Source organism: Dendronephthya gigantea, unplaced genomic scaffold, assembly GCF_004324835.1.
Source record: "Dendronephthya gigantea isolate DGI-Jeju-01 unplaced genomic scaffold, DenGig_1.0 000013F, whole genome shotgun sequence".
Classification (NCBI taxonomy): Eukaryota; Metazoa; Cnidaria; class Anthozoa; order Malacalcyonacea; family Nephtheidae; genus Dendronephthya; species Dendronephthya gigantea.
The window spans coordinates 3068188-3088638 of record NW_021163023.1 but is presented as its reverse complement, the minus strand read 5'-3'; the positions used below and the strand labels follow the sequence as shown (position 1 = coordinate 3088638).

Below are 20451 nucleotides of genomic sequence, written 5' to 3'. Positions count from 1 at the left end.
CGTAATTCATGAAAATGAAAACGAAACTATTCAGACTAATAATCATAATTCGTATGTAATCCGTGAAATTGCGATGTTTTGTTATCCATAAAGATGTTTGTATAAAATTTGTTTTGAGATGCCTTTGTTTGTTGGTGAACGAGCTGTTTCGAGTTCTATAAACTCGTCGGCTGAATTGATGCAAGACTTTCCGGAATTAGAAGTACGACAGACCACAAAATTCTATAGAACTCGATTTAATTATTTCTTCTGTCAGCCGTGCTCGTCAACCCTGCTGTATGTTTGCTGTGTTCAGTCTTTATTACCTGTTATAATATTGCCTTTGTTATCCCTCCCGTGTCCAATAACTCCCCTTGCTCGCACAACTCTTCTCCATCTTCTTCTTTCTGAATAATATCCCTCATTATTCAATCTTCAGCCCCTGTTATAACGACTTTATGTAATTACCCTACTGCAGCAATATGCCCCTCTCTATTGCTAATTGCTTGTGCTGTCCTTCCCTCTTGTCTAAGCCCTCTTGGTCTCTCTCTCTCTCTAATGTTTCTCCTATCAAAATCTCCCCTAATGACATCTTTCTTGTTTCAATCCTCTTCCAGAAAACATCTTGTGAATTTGCATCCAAGGAACAGAGGACATTCGGAAATGAAACCATTCTTTATATTGGGCAACGTGAATATGGAACAGTTTATCCAAATGACAGTGAGCATCAAGTACTTGCACTTCCATGAGGACCTTCCAAGTCAGGAGTCCTAGTGCACATGCCCTCCTTGTTGAGCTAAACCTCTGTGGTAGTCTATGGTCCATGGAGTCTTTCATTCATTCATTACAATTAGAAATCTCTTTCTTAAAATCTAAGTCAGTTTGCCATTAATTTTACTTTAGATTCTGTTGACATTATTGGGTCAGACAGTGCTACAACATGCCAAATAGTTGTTTTAAGACATAAAGGTAAAACATAAGATAAATCAACAATAGAATTTACCTTTTCTTCTTTAAAACTATTATTTTTACTATTGGATTGACATTCTACAAAGTTTATCAACATTTTAAAAAGTTTATTCCAGCAATCACATCCTATAAACTATTTCAACTTTATCTCCCAACCCCATCTTTGACTAGGTTGTGTTAAAATTTTTACCTTGCATAGCTATTAGGTTAGGTTCTATATAACAACTTCAATCACTCTGTAGGTTCAGGCGTATGCAGCTTGGCACATTTTGATGGAGTTGGGATCTCAGAAGCTTTAGCAGAGATGGTTGCATCCCTTCAAGATCACGTCCCAGAGCACAAAGGAAATAGGTTGGTAAATTGTAATACTGTGTGTAATTGGTTTAATGCATAAGGAGTTCCACAGTAATGTTTTCTGCAATCACATGCAATGAATTCTGTTTGAATATCATTCCACCTATACAGGAGTGTTACTATAAAGCATTCAACTATGTCTAACCCAAGGCCAATAACAAGCAGCGCAAAAAATAAAATGCATTTTAAGTGTCAGCCGAGAGCTGTTGGGTGCCATGGAATACGGCACCCAAATCAGTACACGGAGCATATTTCAATGCAAGTTCAAAATGTTTCTCAACAGAATTGAGATGCACATTGTTGGCGGATTCTCAGACAGTCGTAAAAGCTCAGAAGATGTTTTTATGAAAATTTTACGTAAGTGTTGTCATTAAAAAATATTCTTGCAGCTTAATATATCTTTATAAATGTTTAATTCAGGAATTGAAATAGGAAATTCATATTATAAAACAAGGAACTTCTATATCTTACCCACTGACAAAAACCATATTATGAAAATAGAGAAATTTTTAAACCTATTGGTTTCTCTTGTTGTTATTCTTTCAAACTAGCAACTTTGATCAAACCTTTTTATAATCTTTCTTAGGTGGAGCATGTCAAACTGCATTTGAAATTGATCTGCTTTGTACTTGCGTGTGTAGTAGGTTGTGTCAAAGCCTTAAACATTGCATTCTGTTGTGCTCTGCATGGAATTCTGTCTATTTACCTAACTAGTTTTATTCATCTAGACTTGAATGATACAATAATGAATGGGAAACATGTGCCAATAATTTACGGACTAGGTTTGTAATGAAAATCCCATTATTCAACGGAAAATTAAGTGTCTTAATGTTTTTTAACTAAAATTAGTCCTATGTCAGTACAACTCAAACTGTTAGCTTTTAAGAAAGATTGAAAGATTTCTTATATATTATATCATTGTTTTGGTAAATTGAGAGTTTTCATCATTTGCAGGTGTTTTGGTACAAAGTGGTGAGGTGGTTCCTGTGAAGCAGTTTGATTGCCAAATACCAGATGAAATATTGAGACATTGTGTTATACACAGCTATGAACAGGTAATGGTGACTTTGAATGAAGAAGACCTTCGCATTTCATCAAATCATATTCCTCTGCATGATCAAGTCTGTCAGGATTGGACAACAAAGAAGAGATATGAGCGACTCTTTTTTGAGGGTGTATTCCCCTCCGTAGTTTGTTTCTAATTTAAAAAAACTCTCGAGTTTCGTCATTATCTTCTATGGCAAGAGGTTTAACTTCATCCCATCATGAAACGAAAGCGGGGAAAAAGCCCTCATCAGCGTAAGGTGGAACATCCTACCGATTTTCCTAATCTTTACAGAAAGTCCTCCAAGTGTACAGTTCATTAACTCAAGAAGTCAAAATCAAACCAGTTGATGTTTTCTGTCCAAAAGAAATTGCGATGAGTCGCGCAAGTCTCTCTGATGAAATAATCCTGAAGGTAACAACAGCCTTTCTTGATGAACGCGTCATCACGCGTCACCCCATAAGCAATGTTTCGCGTACTGAGATGCAAAGACAAATTAGTTTCCATTTTTTCTTTTAGAATTTTTCCACATCGCCTCATTGCGAGCCTCCAAATTTTGCTGAGAAGTTAAGAAAAATGTTCCAGTTTCTTGCAGAGAATCAGAACATCCTTCAGAAATACTTTCCGCGAGGAGAACCAAGACGATTTAGACTCAACGACAATAGGGAATGGTGTTTGGTTGAAAATAACAGTTAATATGACATTGTATGATGAAATGTCTAAAAGACGCTGCCTGCTTCTGTTTGATGCTTCCTGCTTATTGTAGTCTTAACATCAAGTAAATATCATCGTTACTCTTAGCCGAAACAATCGAAGATGAAATTTTCAATATTTAATGCCGAAAAATTCACGCATCTACACTACAAACTACGATGTTAAAAACTGTACAAAAGTATTATATTGGTATGCCCTTAGAATAGATTAGTCTAGCGAATATCGTATTTCATCTAAGAGTTCTATTGATTGTAATAATTGTGCCTTACCTAGGATATTAAAATCATTTAAATTCACGAGATGAAGAATGAAATTCCTACAAAGTTTTTCCTGCACGATTTTATCTCCATACTCACGTACAAAAGTCTTGCAAGCCTCTGGGATCTGCAGGTCGGCAATATATCTAAAAAGAGAGAGAGAGTTTTAACCCCACTTTACCTCATTGTAACTCATTGTATACCATTCTTTCCCAGGCGCTTTGCCAGAGCTAATAGCTTTAAAATCATGAAACGCTAGATACGTTTTGCAATACGTTAAACAGTTATATCCCGGAATGTCCCAGGCTCCTTAACAAACGCGAGATGTCCTTACCCTCGTTTCATAACGTGAATATTCCACATTTTCATCAGCTTTTTCTCGCCGTCATTGACATCTGTGAATTCGTCTATCATCTGAAGTAAAAAGAACTCAAATGAATCACGTGTTCTGCGCGCCTATAAGTGAGGGATGGGCAGGGGGTCTACTCTGAGGTGTGAACGAGGATTAGATGATGGGGAAAGAAGAGTGTCTACCTGTTGTGTTTTAATCCGCAGCCATTCTGGGTCTATTTCATCTTCGCTGTCAAACTCTAAGTCATCAGGTTTCATTGGAAGGCAAGTGTTGGAATGGAAGTACACTCTAGGAATATGAGGGAGATCCAGAGTTAGTAACAAGGTTGAGAAAACTGGAAGCATCAGGGAAACCAGAAACGTACCTATTGTGACCATTGAAGAATGGTCTTGCTACATCAGCGTCACTCTCGTCAGGTTCTAGAAACTCATTAAGGCTTTCCTTGCCACGTTTTGGCCTGTAAATGAAGCAAGATTAAATTACTCCGAGTTTTATATAGAGCTCACTGGATACCCAAACAGCATCTCAGGTTCTATAGAGAGCTGAACATCTCATGACTCCAGAGATATACATAGAGACCACCGACTATCTTACCTCCATACGAGAACAGCAGTGTAAGGCGTCCTCCGAACGGGTCCATCTCGGCTGAAAGCATAGCCAACCATTTCATTAAGGTCCTCCACGCCACCAGCATAAGATCCATCATAACTTTCATTCAAACACACATCAATGCGAGCACCTTTATTGTGAGGCTAGAAAATATCAAACATTTCAACAGACGCGTCTCAAAAAAGTTTTGATTGAATAAAAACTGGATATTTACGATGCTTACTGCGTAAGTGAAGAGGAATCTGCCATGACAGCATTTGAGATGTTTCAAAAGACTGTATAACCGAACACAATTTACACCACACCAGGGACAAAGGCAATCATCTCGTGCCTCAGTTTGTTGCCTGGTATGATTGTTGTAGATGAATTGGTAGAATATTCGTAATCTTTTTCTGCTCTCCTTATCATTTTCATCCGTGGAGGCAACTGTGGTCAACTCCATATTCGCATTCGAATCAAGCTGACGTTCTCGTAACGGGAGGCTGCTTGGTCTTGTATACAAAGGTTTTCCTTCCCAAGCAAGTAAGAATTTCAACGTTGGTCCAAAGGCGTACAGCTCAAACGGTCCTAGCTACAAAGGAACAGGACAAAATTTGAAAACCAAAATAACGTTTATCTGATAAAAACATATGAACAATCCAGTTTATGATTTTATGGCACTTCATCCAGTGCTCTGACCACTATATATAAAGTAGTATATAAACAAGCAATTATGTGAACTACATACCTTCCCATTATAATCAATTTCCCATGACAACTGTTTTCTTTTGCGTTGTTTCCCATTTCCTTTATCATGTAACACGAGTTCATATTCCCCGTCAACCAACAAACACTCTCGCTCGTTACCAAAGATAATCAACTCAGTGAAGTAGATAATCTTATCAGACACTGCCCCGCAAGTCTGGAGACTAGTGTCCAGGTCTTCTGGCTTCTCTGGCTGTTCATTTTCAGAGTTCAAAGATGCCCGCTGACCTCGGAGACGTTTGCTAGGTGGCTCAGAAGGCTCTGATTTTTCTACATAGAGATGAACATACTCATCAATACGTCTGTGAAACGATGAGTGAAAACTGATGTGAACTAACGCTTACGTTTGACTTCAGTTTTTTGTTCGCTTTTCTTCCGTTTCTTTTTCTTCCCAGTTTCAATAAGAGGGACACTGACTTCCAGGGTGAGAATGAAGGAACGAATATTTCGGTTTGTTTTAGGGTTAAATATAGATCTAGGGATGGAAACACTGCATGTTTCAAGTATTGGTTCCTGATCTGTGCAGGGATTATGAGGAACGAGACAGCGGCCAACACGTTCTTGGATAATCTGTGGACTGCTTTCCTAAAAAAACAACAGTCTGGGTGTAAATAGAGACCTTTAGCTTGACCTTTATGGCAAACGCCAAACCGCTAACAAAGTTTGTGTTTTAACTCCACTATCTTTAAGTGTGGGGCAATTACAAACGTTCTGCATAAAACTTGTGATGTTCATCAGTAATGTAAGAAAGCAATAGGCTATTTCTGATGTATTTAGAAAAGCAGCTAATTCAGCTTTGCCGTATGTGTTTCACGTTCGCCGTATAAAATTTAATGCTTGAACGACTGCACACACCCTCAGCGGAAAAGCGAAATTGCCAAACACTTAAAGATAGTGGAGTTACAAGACGAAAGCGAGGCAAATGCCACACAAAGATCTTAAAACGACATAGCATCCAGCCGTGACGTCACGATTAGGAAGCATTCTCCTTCGTCGAACGCAATAAGGTTACATCACATCACAGATATAAGTTACACTAAAAAAAACTGATATTTTTTTACGGGACTTGTTTTACCGGCGCTTTGAATCTTAAAAGGTAGCAAGTATCTTAGACTTTACCTGCTACAAGTTTATTTCTGATGGCAAAGCTAAGGTTCCCAGAAGATTATCATGACTATTTTGATCCAAAGATCTACCTAGAGTACTTTAAAGAGTATAAACGTTGCGAAAATGACGAGTGGTCTATGCTCTTGTTTGTCGATACATTTCACGAATTTTGGCGGAATTACAAAAGACCAAACGACTCAGTCGAACTTAGATATCTCGAGTATGGTGGCGGTCCTTCGATAGCTCATCTCATCGTCGCTTGTCCATATGTGGATCGCATCGTGTTCTCCGAGTACACAGAGCCTAACAGACAAGCTGTGAGATCGTGGATTGCTGGCGAGCCGGACGCTCATGACTGGACACCATTGATTGAAATCGTAGTGCAAGAGCTTGAACAGGCAGACGAGAGTTTGAAGGAAAGTTTTGTTGCGTTGACGGATGAAGAAAAGATCGAAGCCGTTCATAAACGTACCAAAGAGCTGAAGCGAAAAATTAAAAGCATCGTGGCCTGTGATGTGACAAAAACACCGATAGTTGAACTAGAAGATGAAGATGTCGCTGAAGGATTTGATGTTGTATCAACAAGCTTGTGCCTGGAATCCTGCGTGTCTTCTGAAGAGCATTACAAAAGCTCTGTGGGGGAACTCGCAAAAATATTAAAACCAAATGGTGTTCTTTATATGGGCGGGGTTCTGGAAGGATCGTTCTATTTTGTAGGTGAAGAAATGTTTAATAACTTTCCAATGAATGAGAAAATGGTGAAAGAAGCAATGGAGGAGGCAGGACTGGCCATTGAAAAATTTATAATATTTCCTCAGAAGGACACAGAAGTTTGCGATGCTAAATTCATATTTTTTACATATGGAAGAAAAATTATGTAAAAACACTGAATAGATTTTGCAACAAAACAGTTTGTTGCCATTAAAACTTAGAACTGAAACAAGTTTTCCTAAGTTTAGAATGGATGTTAAGAAATTCCTTAAAGCAAGATAGCTAGATAAAGTATTTTCATACATTGATACATTGGATATATTACTGTAGTATAGCATGTTAACTTTTGTAATTTTGTATACATTTTTGTCATTTTTGTATTTGTAATTTTGTACCAGGGCTCCACTGAAACCAGTTATTGCTGAGTTGGACATCCCTGATTAAATATTGTTTTTCATTCATTCAGTTTTTTAAAGTGCAATGTATAAAATTTGAAACATCATCAAGCATTTCAATCAACAGTGCAAACAGGTATTAAAGAGACAGATCTATATTGCTTTCTTCTAGCTGAAGGATTAGCATTACACAAACCTTTCTTCTTTTGTGACAAACTTTGACAATGAATACTTCAGCAGGAACAAGATTTTGATCTGCAAGATTTTCACTTGAAGGTGTTGGAAGCTCTCCATGTACTAAACACAAATACACAGACAAATGATGAAAGATAAAGTGGAAAGACAGAGGGTCTGCATAGTTTAGACAGTAAATAAAGTCAAGAGGATAAATAATTACCATCACTTATTTTCTAATACCAAATGAATAAATGTATATTTGTATTAGTACTAAACCAAATGGAAAATTATAGCTTTGGTATACCTGGTCCTCGAAAGAAACCTTTAAAAGTCAAGTTCAAGTATCCATTCTTCTCTGAACTGAAAATTATACAAATTAGTTGAATAATAGCTACAGGAATTGCACATTGAATGCATCACATTCGCATCGAGTAAAGATCTATGAATAAATTTCAATGCAATTATTACATTCATTGGCACTATCTGCTAGCTCTACAATTCAGTGAATTTACATTATTATCACTACCTCAGTTGAGAATCCCCAGTATTTCCTTGTTCACATTTTTCTAACAAGTCATCAACTTTAAATTTCCCACTAAAAAGAATAGATTTTGTTCTAAGGAAATTGAACAGGCCAACTTTATGCATGTTGTCATTAGAGTAAAATACTGCACAATAGGCTTACCTCTGTTCTTTGGTAGTATTTTTTGTTCTGCGGTGTCTCATGTACAAGAGATTTCTATGTAAGAATATTGGCTACAAACAGAAAATAACATTCACCATTCCAATTAGGTCTAAATAATTATATAGCCCTGTGGCGGGATACACAGGGTGTTCCAAAAAATTGCAATTAACCTTTCAAGCCAAATTGCTAAATGAAAACCTTGGCCAATTAACAAGAATTACCTTATTTTAAAGCCTGCTCATTTGTCTTTTCAACAATAGATTTTTTAAGCATTTAGGGCAAGAAATCTATTTACAAGAACAACCGGTGATTTTAAGATGTGCCATAGAAGAACATTTTGTGTAACCTACTTCAAAACCCAAAATTTGAATTGCCAATTGCATTTTTTTAGGACACCCTGTATACCCTAGACTGCCACTAGTACTTTGAAACAATGGCGTTATACACAAAGAATGCTATTGTATTACACAACATGCATCAACACAAATTTTGGAAAACATTTATTTAATGTACACATTATACTGATTATAGCAAATTTTGTAGTATATGGTTTTAAAGGTTCAGTGTTTTTATAATAAACTTCCCTAAATGGTTTTAACTTACAATCTTATTAGCCTATGATACTAATATAACTTAATACTTGGCAAAAGCAGATTTGGTATCACATTAACTCTAGACAACTAAGACAAGTTTGCTTGTGAAATTACTGAAATATTACCATAATTTTCAAACTTACTGTTATGATATTTCGTGTTCTCAAAAACCGGTATATCTGTGTAGGCTCTTGAAAAGGAACAAAAATAAGTTTTAAAAGGAGACCACAATACTTTCGACAAAAAGCTAAGGTGCGTGAAATATTTATTGAAATAAGAAATTTAATATACTCACTTTCAAAGGTACGTAAAAATGTCTCATGGTCACTCCGCAACTGTTCAAATTTTAGATTTCTCGCAGCCATATTGACCGCTTCTCCTTTGTCCGACATTTTAGATAGTCTAAATGCAATTTTCCGTACGATATTGTGAACAGCACGTAAAAGAAATCACAAGGAATTGCTCAGTTTTACGAGGGAACGTGCGCCATTGTTTTTATTCATGCAGCGTGGATTAGAATTTTGAAGTTAACCCCCCCTGATTTAGTATTTAAAATCCCGCGGGCTTTCGGATCCTGCTCTTGATCTTGCTAAATACACGAATTTAATCACTAAGATTAGGTTTGCATTAGATTAGGTTTGGATTAACGTTTGAATTAGATTAGGTTTATGGTTGGTTATGGTTAGCCTTAATCCTGAATCTACTCCTAATCCCAACCTATGGACATTTCCCAGATTTTTTTGAGTGCTCACAAAACAATAGTTTGGAAATGTAATCTATTGTTAGTTGGGTGCTTTTCATTGCCCAAGAACAAATTTGTTTTTACTGAACATGAAAGTCAGCCTGAATTAAGTACAAGTGAAGAATACAACAAAATCTATAAAAATGTAATATTTTTTATCACTAATTCCACTTCTGACTTGAATATGCGCTTTGATAAATTTCCCCTATATCTGTCTCTCCACACCAAGTAAAGAAAAGGCAAATGCTAGTATTTTTTCGTATGTTAAAAACATGAAAGCAGCAGTCAGCACAGTTTGTGTGAGCTTCGCCTCCAGTCCTTTATAAAGGCTTCTCACACCACCTTGCCTAGGAAAACACAACATAATATGATACAAGTCTTCAAACAAAACCCAAATTATTTCAAAATTAGTTTCTAAAATGTCAAGTCTACGTTATTGGACAAGTATAATGTGTGATGCAGGACACAAGTAAACCACTTGTGTACCTTAGAATCTGTGCAATAATGACGATAAAATTTGGTCTTTTTGACTCATCTTTCCAATAGCCAGTCTAAATGGAATACATAGAATAACCAGTCTTCATGGTAATTTGTAAGCATTGATTCATACTGTATATAATGCATGACAGAAATATAACATGAATACCCGCTGTTTGCATTGAGCAATCTGACAAGGATATGTTAGTATAGTTGATACAGTTTTTGCGATTGCACCAATTAAAAAATACTTCCACGATGGAAGCTGAAAGAAGAAGTAAAGTAATTTGAATGAAAATTCTACAAAGATTTGTCCAGAAAGAAATCAGTGTAACAGTATGTTTTATACCAGAATGCATTAATATGTTATACTCATTCTACATGGTGAAGCATAGGGGTTATAATGTACCTCTCTGTTAGTACCACGCATATATCTTTTAACAGTTTCATAAACCGTAAATTGAATGGCTGGATTTGTAGCTAACACTAACGATGCTCTTGTTCCACTCCATAAACCTCTGAATCCTTCTTCACGAAATATCTGTTGAACTGCATCTAAAAGGAAAGAAGTACTACATTCACTCTACTTAATTCACACAGGACAGTTTGAATGCGTTAAGGCTGCCCTTAATTAAAGTTATTAGGTTCAGGTGTTCACATGAGGAAAAAAATGAGAATTTGACCAAATGCCTCTTAACCAGGACTTGTGAATAACTCCTGCACTGACTCACTCAGCTGAGCTGAGTCTGTACTACCTACTTTAGGTATCTAAAGCACCTGGATGCAAGGCTAGTTTGACCATAAAGTGCTCTCACATACAACTGATACAAGCCTTACTGCATGATAAAGATTGAAAGAAATATTGACACATTGCATTATAAATTCATTTATGAAAATGAATTTCATGATCAGATCAGAGTAATAGCACTCTTTGTTATTGATAGTATATTTTAATAACTGACTAGCTCACCTAGTAATCCAGTGTACTTATATTGAACTTTCTTATTCATTTCTTCTGATTTTAAGTTGACACCTTGAAGTTTTATTCTTGTATTGGCCACCCATAATGGTGTTGTTATCAGAACATTTATGATGCCTAAAAAAGACGAAAGATTACCTGAACTTCTCAGGGGGAAACAGATCAGAAAGTCAGTAGAATGCATGAATTAGTCAATTAGCAGCAGAATTACCTGCGAGAAATCCAAACAATAAATCCACAATGGCTGTTTCAGGTGAATTCTTAGTGATGTATGCAGCTTTAAGTCCATTAAATGTGTAAAAGTAGACAAAATTTGAACAGTATAAACTTGACAGGACTGGTAGCAAACCTCGATATAATGCTGACCTGAATAAAAATAAAAACAAAAAAATTCACAATTGCACTCTGTGATAATTGATATTAACCACAGACAGTGAGCCTTGGTTAAATGGGATAATGTCTCTTTTGTTTAGTTTGGGGATCATGACTCCAGGTGAAACATACATACCCCTATCAGGCTATCACATACAGTATAGTGTATGTATAAGGTTGATGCTTATATAGACTGGAACCCCGGTGAAAAGTGTCTTGTCACAGTTTAGCTTGCAATGAACTTTAATCACAAGAATTATTGCAGAACTGTCTATTGCAAACAATGTTTTTCTTCAGACTTACAAACCCTCCTCTTCAAAAATTTCATATACGACTTTCCATGTCGTCTTGGCCTTTCTCTTATCATCAACTAAAATCACATAAAAATTATTCTCAATTAGCCATTCACAGACAAATGAATATTTGTCTAATGAGTAAAATCATCAATGATCAAGTAGATTATGTATTGGACTCACTTTGAAGTCGTGTTCTAGCAGTATCCAAGGGAAAGAAAACAGACAATGAGGTTATACCACCCTAAAAAATTTCAAAGGAGATACTACAGTTAAAAAAAGTCTTTGTAGTATCCGTTACTTGGTCAAGTGATGAGGTCAAGGGATGGTCAAGTTTCTCACATGGAAAAATAGTTATCAAATTGCTCATATCACACAATTTGGGCCATGTATTGTCACAAGAAGGAATATGGATCATGGCCTCTGCAGGCAAGAAATTTAGAGTGTTTTTATTACACAATTTGTGATCAGATTTACACGCCAAGGAAATCCATTCTCTTGGAGAGCAAAATGTCTGACCCTGGTTAGCATATGCACTGGTTAAATAGATGGAAGATAGTCCTAGTAAGGATTTTCCATTTAGCTATGCATGGCTTTATACCCTCTGAGGCCATATATAACTAATATAAGGCCTTACAACTTACAGGTATAAACTATTGCGTAAACATATTTATTAAAACATTTTATGCCCAATTTTTTACAATAAACATTGGTATTTTAATAAACCTTTTAAAGACATTTCTAAATAACAGCTGAATTGTTAATAGTTATTAAAATACCCATAGTGAATTTTTCTCTGAAGAAGACTTTTCTTTACATAAATTTGAATGTAGTTCATTGGATTCACTTACCAGTGCACCGGCGAACGCATGAACCAGGTTTTTTTGTGTTAATAATTGACGTAGAAAGTCAGGAACTTCGCCAAAATGAAGAAGAGCGCCAAGAGGTCCTAAATTCATAGGTTTTGAGATGATACTCATGGTTATTGTAATAAAAATTGGTCCTAAAATCGGTCCTGCAAAAAAGGCGAGCAACTCGCCATGATGTGCCACAATGGCGCTGAACTTCAATCTGACCTATCGATCAGTTCGATCAGCCGATATCATCACATTCATTGGTAAAATCCCAGCTATAAACTGTGAATCATCCTGCAAAACATTACTTATTTAAAATTCCAGCCAGTCTAGTTTTTAAAGGAAGGTGGTTTATTATATACTAAAAAGTGAAGTGTGCTTTTGATTGAGTAGAATAAATGAAAATTGCATACATTACTGGTATGAAAGAGATGACAATCAATCAATAGCTCTACAATAATTACTGGCAGTACTTCCATTAAGCAAAACAGTATTTTAATGTCTTTCGTACCCACACAATATTTTGTACATAATTTCAATTTTAATTTCAATCACAATATCACACACAAATCTTTTTTGCTTATTACATATAAGGAAGGACTTTATCATCTGAAGCCAACAATGAGGTCACAACAGCAACATCCGAGGCCACAGCAGGTCCTCTCTAATTTTATAATCAAATAATATGTTCCAATACTCCTTGTCTTATTAAATGTTCACAATCAGCTCTCTGAAGCAAATGCTGAGAGTTTTTCTTCAGCAAAACTACACTTCCATCTTCCATCTCTAATTCACCATAATCTTCCAAGCATCGAACTTCAATATACAGAGACTTTGGTGGTTTGCTATCCAGAGTAAGATCAATACCAACAGACCTCATATACTTGGCTAAATTTCGATTATATCGCCCAAACCAGTTCAGTTCCTCTTCATTTAAACTATTCTTAACATCATCTGGCAAGACGCTGCCAAAATCCCATCGCATATCACGTATTTTTTCCATTCTGTTGTAAACGTAGGCTAAAAGACATCGTTTATTTCGTTCCAGGCTTACATGTCGCATGTGTATGCTCTTAACATGACCACCCTCGCCAGCAACTGTGGCATTAACATCCTTTTGGTTCTGTTCAAACAACCCACCCATTTCGTCTAAGACCTTTCTCACACCATCCTCATTGTAAGGAGGAAGAGAACCATCAACAGATCGCTTTAGTTCCTTAACAAGTTCCAATGCCCTCTCTCCAAACATTTCAAACCAGTTGTACCAAAATTTTTACCATTACAGAACATTTCATACCTGTGCTTCCACTCCGAAGAATAAAAGTTCCTTCGTCATTTTTCCGATAAGACGTGATTGACATATCACTCATAGGAGTGATACCTGTATGACTCATATCATTTTGTTTTCACAAAGCATAACACAAATAAAACTCACGTAAGTGAATATCCCCCAGTAGGCTGTTTGCATATTTAAGTTAGGGACACCACTAGATTGTGTCTGGTTTTGTTTTGGGGAAAAAACTTGCAAGTCAGTAAATTATGCTGAATCTTCTTCAAGCTATGATGATGAAGAGAATTGTGAACTACACAAAGATACAGAAAGTGATAGTAAGGAATCACTGGATTTTCTGAGAAAGGAGAGAAACACCTTTTATCAGATAACTCGAACATCAAACGAATCCGAAAAAACAACGAATGTATAGAATGGCGGGATATCAACCGCCTAGCACTCCAGCATGAATACGTTCGACTTTCTCACGTTATACTGCGTCCTAAATACATATATTACAGGACATTTAATAAGGTAATTCAACAAGGGAGTTTAACTTTAATCGCGGTAGAAAAACCTCTGGTAGTTACACCATCCTTGATCAGCAGGGACGACCTCTCACGGTCTACTGAGATATGGAATCTGATCCAGGGTTTGGTTTGTCTGGACACTTATCATGTCATATCACATCAAAACAGAGTTTTCGTTAATAGGCCACGAGTCGCGATAAAAAGCCCACCAAAACGAGATTATCCTCACATAAGCGTTTCTGATTATGTTAATTCATCATTTGTGTTTGTCTTTCAAAGAGTTCTAATGTAACGCTGCTTAGGAATGCTGGTATTGAATTACACTGCATTAGATATTGGTCAATAAGATTCTTAACTCGAAGAGAGAAATCAGTTTCTAGTAACATTGTTTTCCCATTAGCATTGCACTGAAAGAGATGGAGAAGAAAGTAGAGTGAACTAAGGTTTTCCAACTAAAGATTGGTTAGTCCGATTGCATGCATGCATTTGAACGTGGCCGAAATCAAAATTTAAACAAAAATCAATATAGTTACCTGGAACAAAAGATGATCTGAAGATCGTTCTGCATACATCGATTGCAACTTGTATTGCTGATCCTGAACGACATCAACACGATAACCAGTCATCGAATAACAAGCTTCTCTGAATTCCTGAATTTTCTGGGCAAAAACCTCCTTCAATCTTTTGTTCTTTCTTTCAGCGCTAGACACCTGAGCTTGTAAGTCTAAATATAATGAAGACAAAAGTCTAAACCAAGTAAAACCATGCTAGTTCTTGCTACAATTCGAAATGACTTAATACAGAAAGTAGACATTCCATTCAGAAAGCCATAAGACAAGCTGCAAGCTACAACAAGCGATGTGCTAATTCAGTTCCGCCATGCAGCCTCACCTCTGACTTCACTGGGACTTGATTCATCGATGACAATCTGCTCAACCTTTGATGGTTTTAATTTGTCATCTTCTTCTAAAGCTTTAACTTTTTTTCTCAATTTTTCGCATTCATCTCGTAGATGTTGAACCTCGACAGTTCTCAATTGACGCGCATGTGTAAACGGATTTTGAGAGAAATGCACCACCTTTACCTTGCTTGGATCAAAATCACCCTTAAACGGAATGCATGACATGCTTTCAGATGTTGAAGTTTAAGATGAAACCGACCAACTGTGACAGACACATTGTACTATTTACAGAGACCTTTTTTCATAAAATATCAGATTTTAGTGCATAATTTCTACCTGTAGATTTCGTTGTTCAATTCTCGTCTGAAGTATTTCCAATTTCTCCAAAAGTTCTTTGTTTTCCAACTGAAGCTTTTCAATTACTTCTCTGTAAAAAAATCAGCATATAAACTCAATGACTTAAAATGAACAAGTCTTGCCTTGTCAAGAATTAAGATTCCCCTTGTATTCTACGAAATTGATGATCAATATAATCTATATTGTTGGTTCTCAACATGGGACGTACAGTATATACTGTACATCAGTCAAAATGAAAATGAAACCTCTCATGTGATTATAGGAACGTGAATTACAATATGTGTATAACTTCAGCAATGAACACATGATTTGTGCATGTGTATACGAAAATAAAAATAATCCTTTTATCATATTGACAACCCGTAATTCAGATTATTATAATATTACTACTTAACTTTTCTCAATCTCGTAGCCAGTTTAATGACAAACATGCATATAAAATGTTTTAAAAACGTACTGCAACTTCTCCTGTTCCAGGTTAGATGGACGGCCCTTAACAACATCACTTTGCTTCATAAGAACATCGTATTCAATCTTTAACTACAATAAAATAGAATATCAATGCGGATTAACTATTGCAGATTAAGAGTATGTGGAAATGAAAGAAGTTTGAAGAGTCTGTTTGCAGGAAACCATGCACGTACCTTGTTGTATTTTATAGTCTCTTCGCTATTTCTCTCAATGGACATCTTCAGATCATTCTAAGCAATTGATGTTATGAAATGACGAAGTGTTTATGTTTTGTAGAATGAATATCATAAATGAAATACCTCCAATTTCTCAATGTGACTATTACAAGCTTGCAGCTGTTCCTCGGCCTGTTAGTCAAAGAAAACAAAATCAATACTCCCATGCAGTGCAGTCAGTCTACTGTAAGAAACGCTAAACTCACATGCTGTACGCGACTTGTAAGTTGTGTTGCATAATTTGTAGAATCTCCACTGTCGTACGAACTTAATAATCGTCTACATCCATTTCTTTCCTGAAAATAAAAACAAGAGAAATGAAGAGCACTGTGCAAGTCTGTTTACAAGATCCAATTTTGCAGATGTAACAGATAATTAGATGTAACAAAATTAGACATGGGCGAAATCCTTTCTACAATCAGAGTAACAGTTCCATGACCACGAAGCTTCCTAACTTACTGTGGTGACAAGAGATAAAAGTTTATTCAATCTTTTCATCTGCTCGTTCTTTTCCTTATATTTTTCCTAGGATGAAAAACAATCCTTTACTGTTATGTGTTATTGAAAAAATTAAAAGAGCAATAAATTGCAATTATTGAAAAAATGGAGAAATAAATGAGATGACATACTTCTATATCAGAGAGCCTCAATTTCAAATCCAGAAGTTCTTGAGATTGCAGTCGTAGTCCTTCTGAACTTATTCGAGCACTATGGTAGACGAAATAGGGCACGTCAGCTTGAACAGACGATACCTTTTCAGATAGAGTTTGTTATGCGAGGGCATTATTGGGACGCTAGATTACGACCAACCTATTACTTGTATACCTTGTTGATGCTTGTCCATGCTTTTGCAATAACACGACCTGAGCTTTCTGAAGTCTAGAGATTTCTTGCAGTAATTCATCAGGAGATCTGCATAACATACAGTACAATGAATGAGAGAATGTAAAAAAATTGGACCTAACAATTGAAAACAAAGCAATGCTTACCCTATTGTGGTATCAACTCCTTCAACTTCCCATTTCCTCATAAAAGCTCGTTGTCTCTAGATACAGGACACACACAATAATAAGTGACAATATTCTATCTCTGTAGTCAGTGAACGATATACAATTTCTTGCATTTTAAGGTACAAAATTCTTAATGTTCATTGCAAACAAGTAATATCTTATTTGGCAGTACGTTTTCTACATTCACAAGATTCAAATATCCTAGTTGTTAATACAAGTTTACATCCTACATTAATCCCACAGTAATATGCTTTTATTCAAGAGATCAATAAAAATAAACATCTACTTACTTCACATTCAACTTCAACTTGAGAAAGATTTTTGAGTTTTTCTTCAGCTCGTTTTAACTTATTTTCACAACCATACAGTTTTTCTTTGAGTAACAAATTGCTCTTGTTTGTAGCCCTGATTTGACAAATTAATTGACACTTCGTGGTCACCAAATATGAAGTTCGTGATAGTGCATATGACTCAGGTACATTAACTGACATTGTGATGGGATACTAGGAGTTACCAACAGGGGAAATCGAAAAATTAGAACAACCATGTTTGGAATCAAACCATAACCTTTAGTTTGCTAGTCCAATGTTCTATCAACTAAGCTACTAGGTCAAGACAGCTTAAATATGTGATATTTCAGAATGCAATATAGTTCTTTGGTGAATTTGACTCAGGTGTACTAAATATTGCTATACGAGGATATTGGCACTGCAGATAATATTTATCATAGTTTGTGAGGTAAGAAATCTTACTTTAAATAAGCATTTTCTTCCTTTAGTTTTGAGTTTTCACATTCAATTTTGTAATATTTGGAGATTTGACTCTGCATTGTCATAGCAACCTCTGCAGCCTCTTCACATCGAGCAAGCTTTTCCTCCAATTCCTATAAAACAATTAATACAAGTCATTACTCATTCCAGTAATTTTATGTAGGAATTTCATTAGTATACAATATCTTGATGAAAGATACTCTGAATGATGTAAATACAGCCATTTAATTACCTTAACTCTGTGTTCAGCTCCTTCACATTTTGTATGAGACTGTTGAAGTTCTTCGACATGCTTACTCACTTCTGAATAGAGCCTAGAAAATAATACATTAACTTACAGGTAAATGATTTTTTTTAAAAAAATGACCAGCTTTGAAATGCTTTCTGTTTAAAATGTTCTTATGAGGAGAGCGAATTAAATATACTAACTTCTTGTAGTAGTCCAGTTTATTTTCACTATACTCAAGTTTGTTCTGAGTAATTACATTCTCAGTTTCTTGTCTGAAAAAAAGTCAGAGTAATATCCTTCATCATGTAAGTGTTAGTAATATAGCTATTTGCATTTGAAACACTGCTTAATACAATATTTGGCATTAACAAGGAGGACTTGTAGAAAATTAAAGAACCTTTTCAATTGTTCTCTTGTCTCAGCTAGTTGTCTCCAAGAACTTTCTTTACACTAAACAAAATAAGATGAACAGCATGACATTATTGACATATATATTCTACCACCATGAGGTTTACTGTTAAACCGAATCTACAAAAATCATACCCCTTCCATTTCCGAGTTCATTTTCATCTTTTGTTGTTGCAATCCATGAATTCTTTCTTCTGATTTCTTCTTATATTCATCAAATTCCTTCCTCGTTCTTCTCAATTCTTCCCTGACATTTTTCTCTTCATCAACAACATATTTTAACTGTTGTTGTAATTCTGAGTTCTTTTCAATCTCTCTTCTTAGGTTTGCTGGCATTAAATGAAATGAAAAGACATAAGGAATTTATGCTTTTTTGAAATTTAATTTGTTTATACTTTCTAGGGTTTGTTTCTGGATGTTATCTGAGCATTTAGACAACAAACAAGAGACAATGAACAAAAGATGTTGAAATGAAAGGTGTTTAGGTTAATTTAGAGTGAGTTTTAAGAAAGCATTCTTGGTATTGCAGATGACCCATATATGAATTACTCTATATGCAAGTGAAGGTCTGGTCACAGGCTTGGAGCATGGCCCAGGAGGATTATGTGGAGGGTACAAATTGAAAAAAATATATAAACTAATATTCAATATTTTTGGTCTTCATGCACCCTCTTTACTCAAAACTAGTATATCTGCACAAATGTGCAGCCCCCAATACTTTTCCATCCTTGAAAAGAAGATCATTTAATAATAGTCTTTTTTACTATTAAACCAACCTCTCAAATTTGCAACAAGCATTGGGAACATCCCACGTACAATAATGCAACAGTCAAATTTGTCATTAGCTCAGCAATGACTTACGTTTACTAATAACTGAGCTTTACATCTGCATTTGTTCACAAGAAGAACAACAAATAACAAAGTATTAACCTTGATGTATTTCACTCTCTTTATCGTATTCAATTCTCGCTCGTTTTCGCTCAGTCATCAAGAGTTTAGATTCATTTTCTAGCTGTGATATCTTTCCTTTTGCATACAACAGAGCTACATCTTTCTCGCGATCTTCAGAACTTCTTTTAGCAAGCGAACTGGTCGTCTTGTTGCTTGCCTGCGTCCTGAAGCTCGAAGCAAAACTAGAAGTTGGTGTTTGGTCAAAGTTTAGGCGACCAACAATAGAACGTTCCTCCTGTTCAGGTAGAGTGAGTCTGTCATATTCCTGTAACACTTGTACAACTCCGGTACACTCGTCCGGGGTGTTCCACATTTCGAGAAGAATCGTTTCGATGTTAAACACAAGTTAAATTAAAGCAAAAGACGAAATGGAGACTGGTTATGTGGTTTCAAACAGGTGGTTACCATCAATGGTGGTTACTGGTGAAGGTTAGATTTCAGATATGCCAGAGCACCTCGTCACCAGGCGTCCAACTCATACGCGGCCACAATATCCAACATGGCGACCAGACATGAGGAGTGTGCATATGATATTTTAAAAATCCAAATACGTTTACATGCAAATTAAGTATATATGAGTAGACTTTGTAGTTTAATTTTTTCCCGCAATAAAACTCATCATTACATCATTGTATACTTGATAGAATATAAGGATAAACTTACTCTTCCTGCTGTCACTAGCCAGCCTAGCTGCTATGTGTTAATCTGCCAGAAATTACTCAGAGGCACCGGAAGCAATCAAGGGCAGGCGAGGGGTAGCAGGTAAGGCACCTTAGTTTACCAAGTCTGTCTTTATTCAATTATTGAAAATTATATGAACAAAACAAACAGCAAGAAACTAGACAATCTTAACTATAGTCAACTAGCCGCTGACTCTTCTGACTCTCATCGCAATGATATTCCAAGTGGTTTAATCAATCTCATTCTAACA

The 20451-nt window shown here is 35.9% G+C and overlaps 6 protein-coding genes across 6 annotated transcripts; 2 read left to right on the top strand and 4 right to left on the bottom strand.

The window, feature by feature from the left end:
- Positions 1 to 17: 17 nt before the first annotated feature.
- Positions 18 to 3230, top strand: LOC114519229 (protein N-terminal asparagine amidohydrolase-like). Its single transcript, XM_028539320.1, has 10 exons — positions 18 to 202; positions 597 to 699; positions 883 to 948; positions 1191 to 1299; positions 1586 to 1659; positions 1889 to 1942; positions 2031 to 2084; positions 2257 to 2357; positions 2642 to 2761; positions 2867 to 3230. The coding sequence occupies exons 1-10, from the start codon at positions 119 to 121 to the stop codon at positions 3041 to 3043; spliced, it is 942 nt and encodes a 313-aa protein (XP_028395121.1). The 5' UTR covers positions 18 to 118; the 3' UTR covers positions 3044 to 3230.
- Positions 3231 to 3247: 17 nt separating this feature from the next.
- LOC114519227 (polycomb protein Suz12-like) lies at positions 3248 to 9188 on the bottom strand. Its single transcript, XM_028539318.1, has 14 exons — positions 8987 to 9188; positions 8835 to 8881; positions 8099 to 8169; positions 7940 to 8008; positions 7718 to 7773; positions 7433 to 7533; positions 5368 to 5608; positions 5007 to 5293; positions 4503 to 4850; positions 4265 to 4422; positions 4035 to 4127; positions 3853 to 3958; positions 3653 to 3732; positions 3248 to 3464 (listed from the first exon to the last, which is right to left on the bottom strand). Exons 1-14 carry the CDS (start codon positions 9081 to 9083, stop codon positions 3269 to 3271), a joined length of 1950 nt encoding a protein of 649 aa, XP_028395119.1. The 5' UTR covers positions 9084 to 9188; the 3' UTR covers positions 3248 to 3268.
- Positions 5834 to 7425, top strand: LOC114519231 (nicotinamide N-methyltransferase-like). Its single transcript, XM_028539323.1, has one exon. It carries the CDS (start codon positions 6163 to 6165, stop codon positions 7009 to 7011), a length of 849 nt encoding a protein of 282 aa, XP_028395124.1. The 5' UTR covers positions 5834 to 6162; the 3' UTR covers positions 7012 to 7425.
- A 288-nt stretch (positions 9189 to 9476) lies between the features above and the next one.
- Positions 9477 to 12603, bottom strand: LOC114519529 (peroxisomal membrane protein PMP34-like). The gene is made up of 9 exons (XM_028539674.1): positions 12406 to 12603; positions 11738 to 11798; positions 11565 to 11631; positions 11101 to 11255; positions 10881 to 11006; positions 10320 to 10465; positions 10080 to 10175; positions 9920 to 9984; positions 9477 to 9780 (listed from the first exon to the last, which is right to left on the bottom strand). The coding sequence occupies exons 1-9, from the start codon at positions 12532 to 12534 to the stop codon at positions 9639 to 9641; spliced, it is 987 nt and encodes a 328-aa protein (XP_028395475.1). The 5' UTR covers positions 12535 to 12603; the 3' UTR covers positions 9477 to 9638.
- Positions 12604 to 12786: 183 nt separating this feature from the next.
- LOC114519530 (DNA replication complex GINS protein PSF1-like) lies at positions 12787 to 13742 on the bottom strand. The gene has a single exon (XM_028539675.1). The coding sequence runs from the start codon at positions 13655 to 13657 to the stop codon at positions 13085 to 13087; it is 573 nt and encodes a 190-aa protein (XP_028395476.1). The 5' UTR covers positions 13658 to 13742; the 3' UTR covers positions 12787 to 13084.
- A 632-nt stretch (positions 13743 to 14374) lies between these two features.
- Positions 14375 to 20037, bottom strand: LOC114519528 (mitotic spindle assembly checkpoint protein MAD1-like). Its single transcript, XM_028539673.1, has 20 exons — positions 19926 to 20037; positions 19500 to 19690; positions 18705 to 18898; positions 18559 to 18611; positions 18362 to 18433; positions 18165 to 18246; positions 17915 to 18045; positions 17453 to 17567; positions 17142 to 17197; positions 16978 to 17064; positions 16782 to 16860; positions 16612 to 16677; positions 16359 to 16448; positions 16237 to 16284; positions 16111 to 16167; positions 15924 to 16006; positions 15446 to 15536; positions 15100 to 15313; positions 14742 to 14932; positions 14375 to 14615 (listed from the first exon to the last, which is right to left on the bottom strand). Exons 2-20 carry the CDS (start codon positions 19555 to 19557, stop codon positions 14457 to 14459), a joined length of 1926 nt encoding a protein of 641 aa, XP_028395474.1. The 5' UTR covers positions 19558 to 19690; positions 19926 to 20037; the 3' UTR covers positions 14375 to 14456.
- Positions 20038 to 20451: the final 414 nt, after the last annotated feature.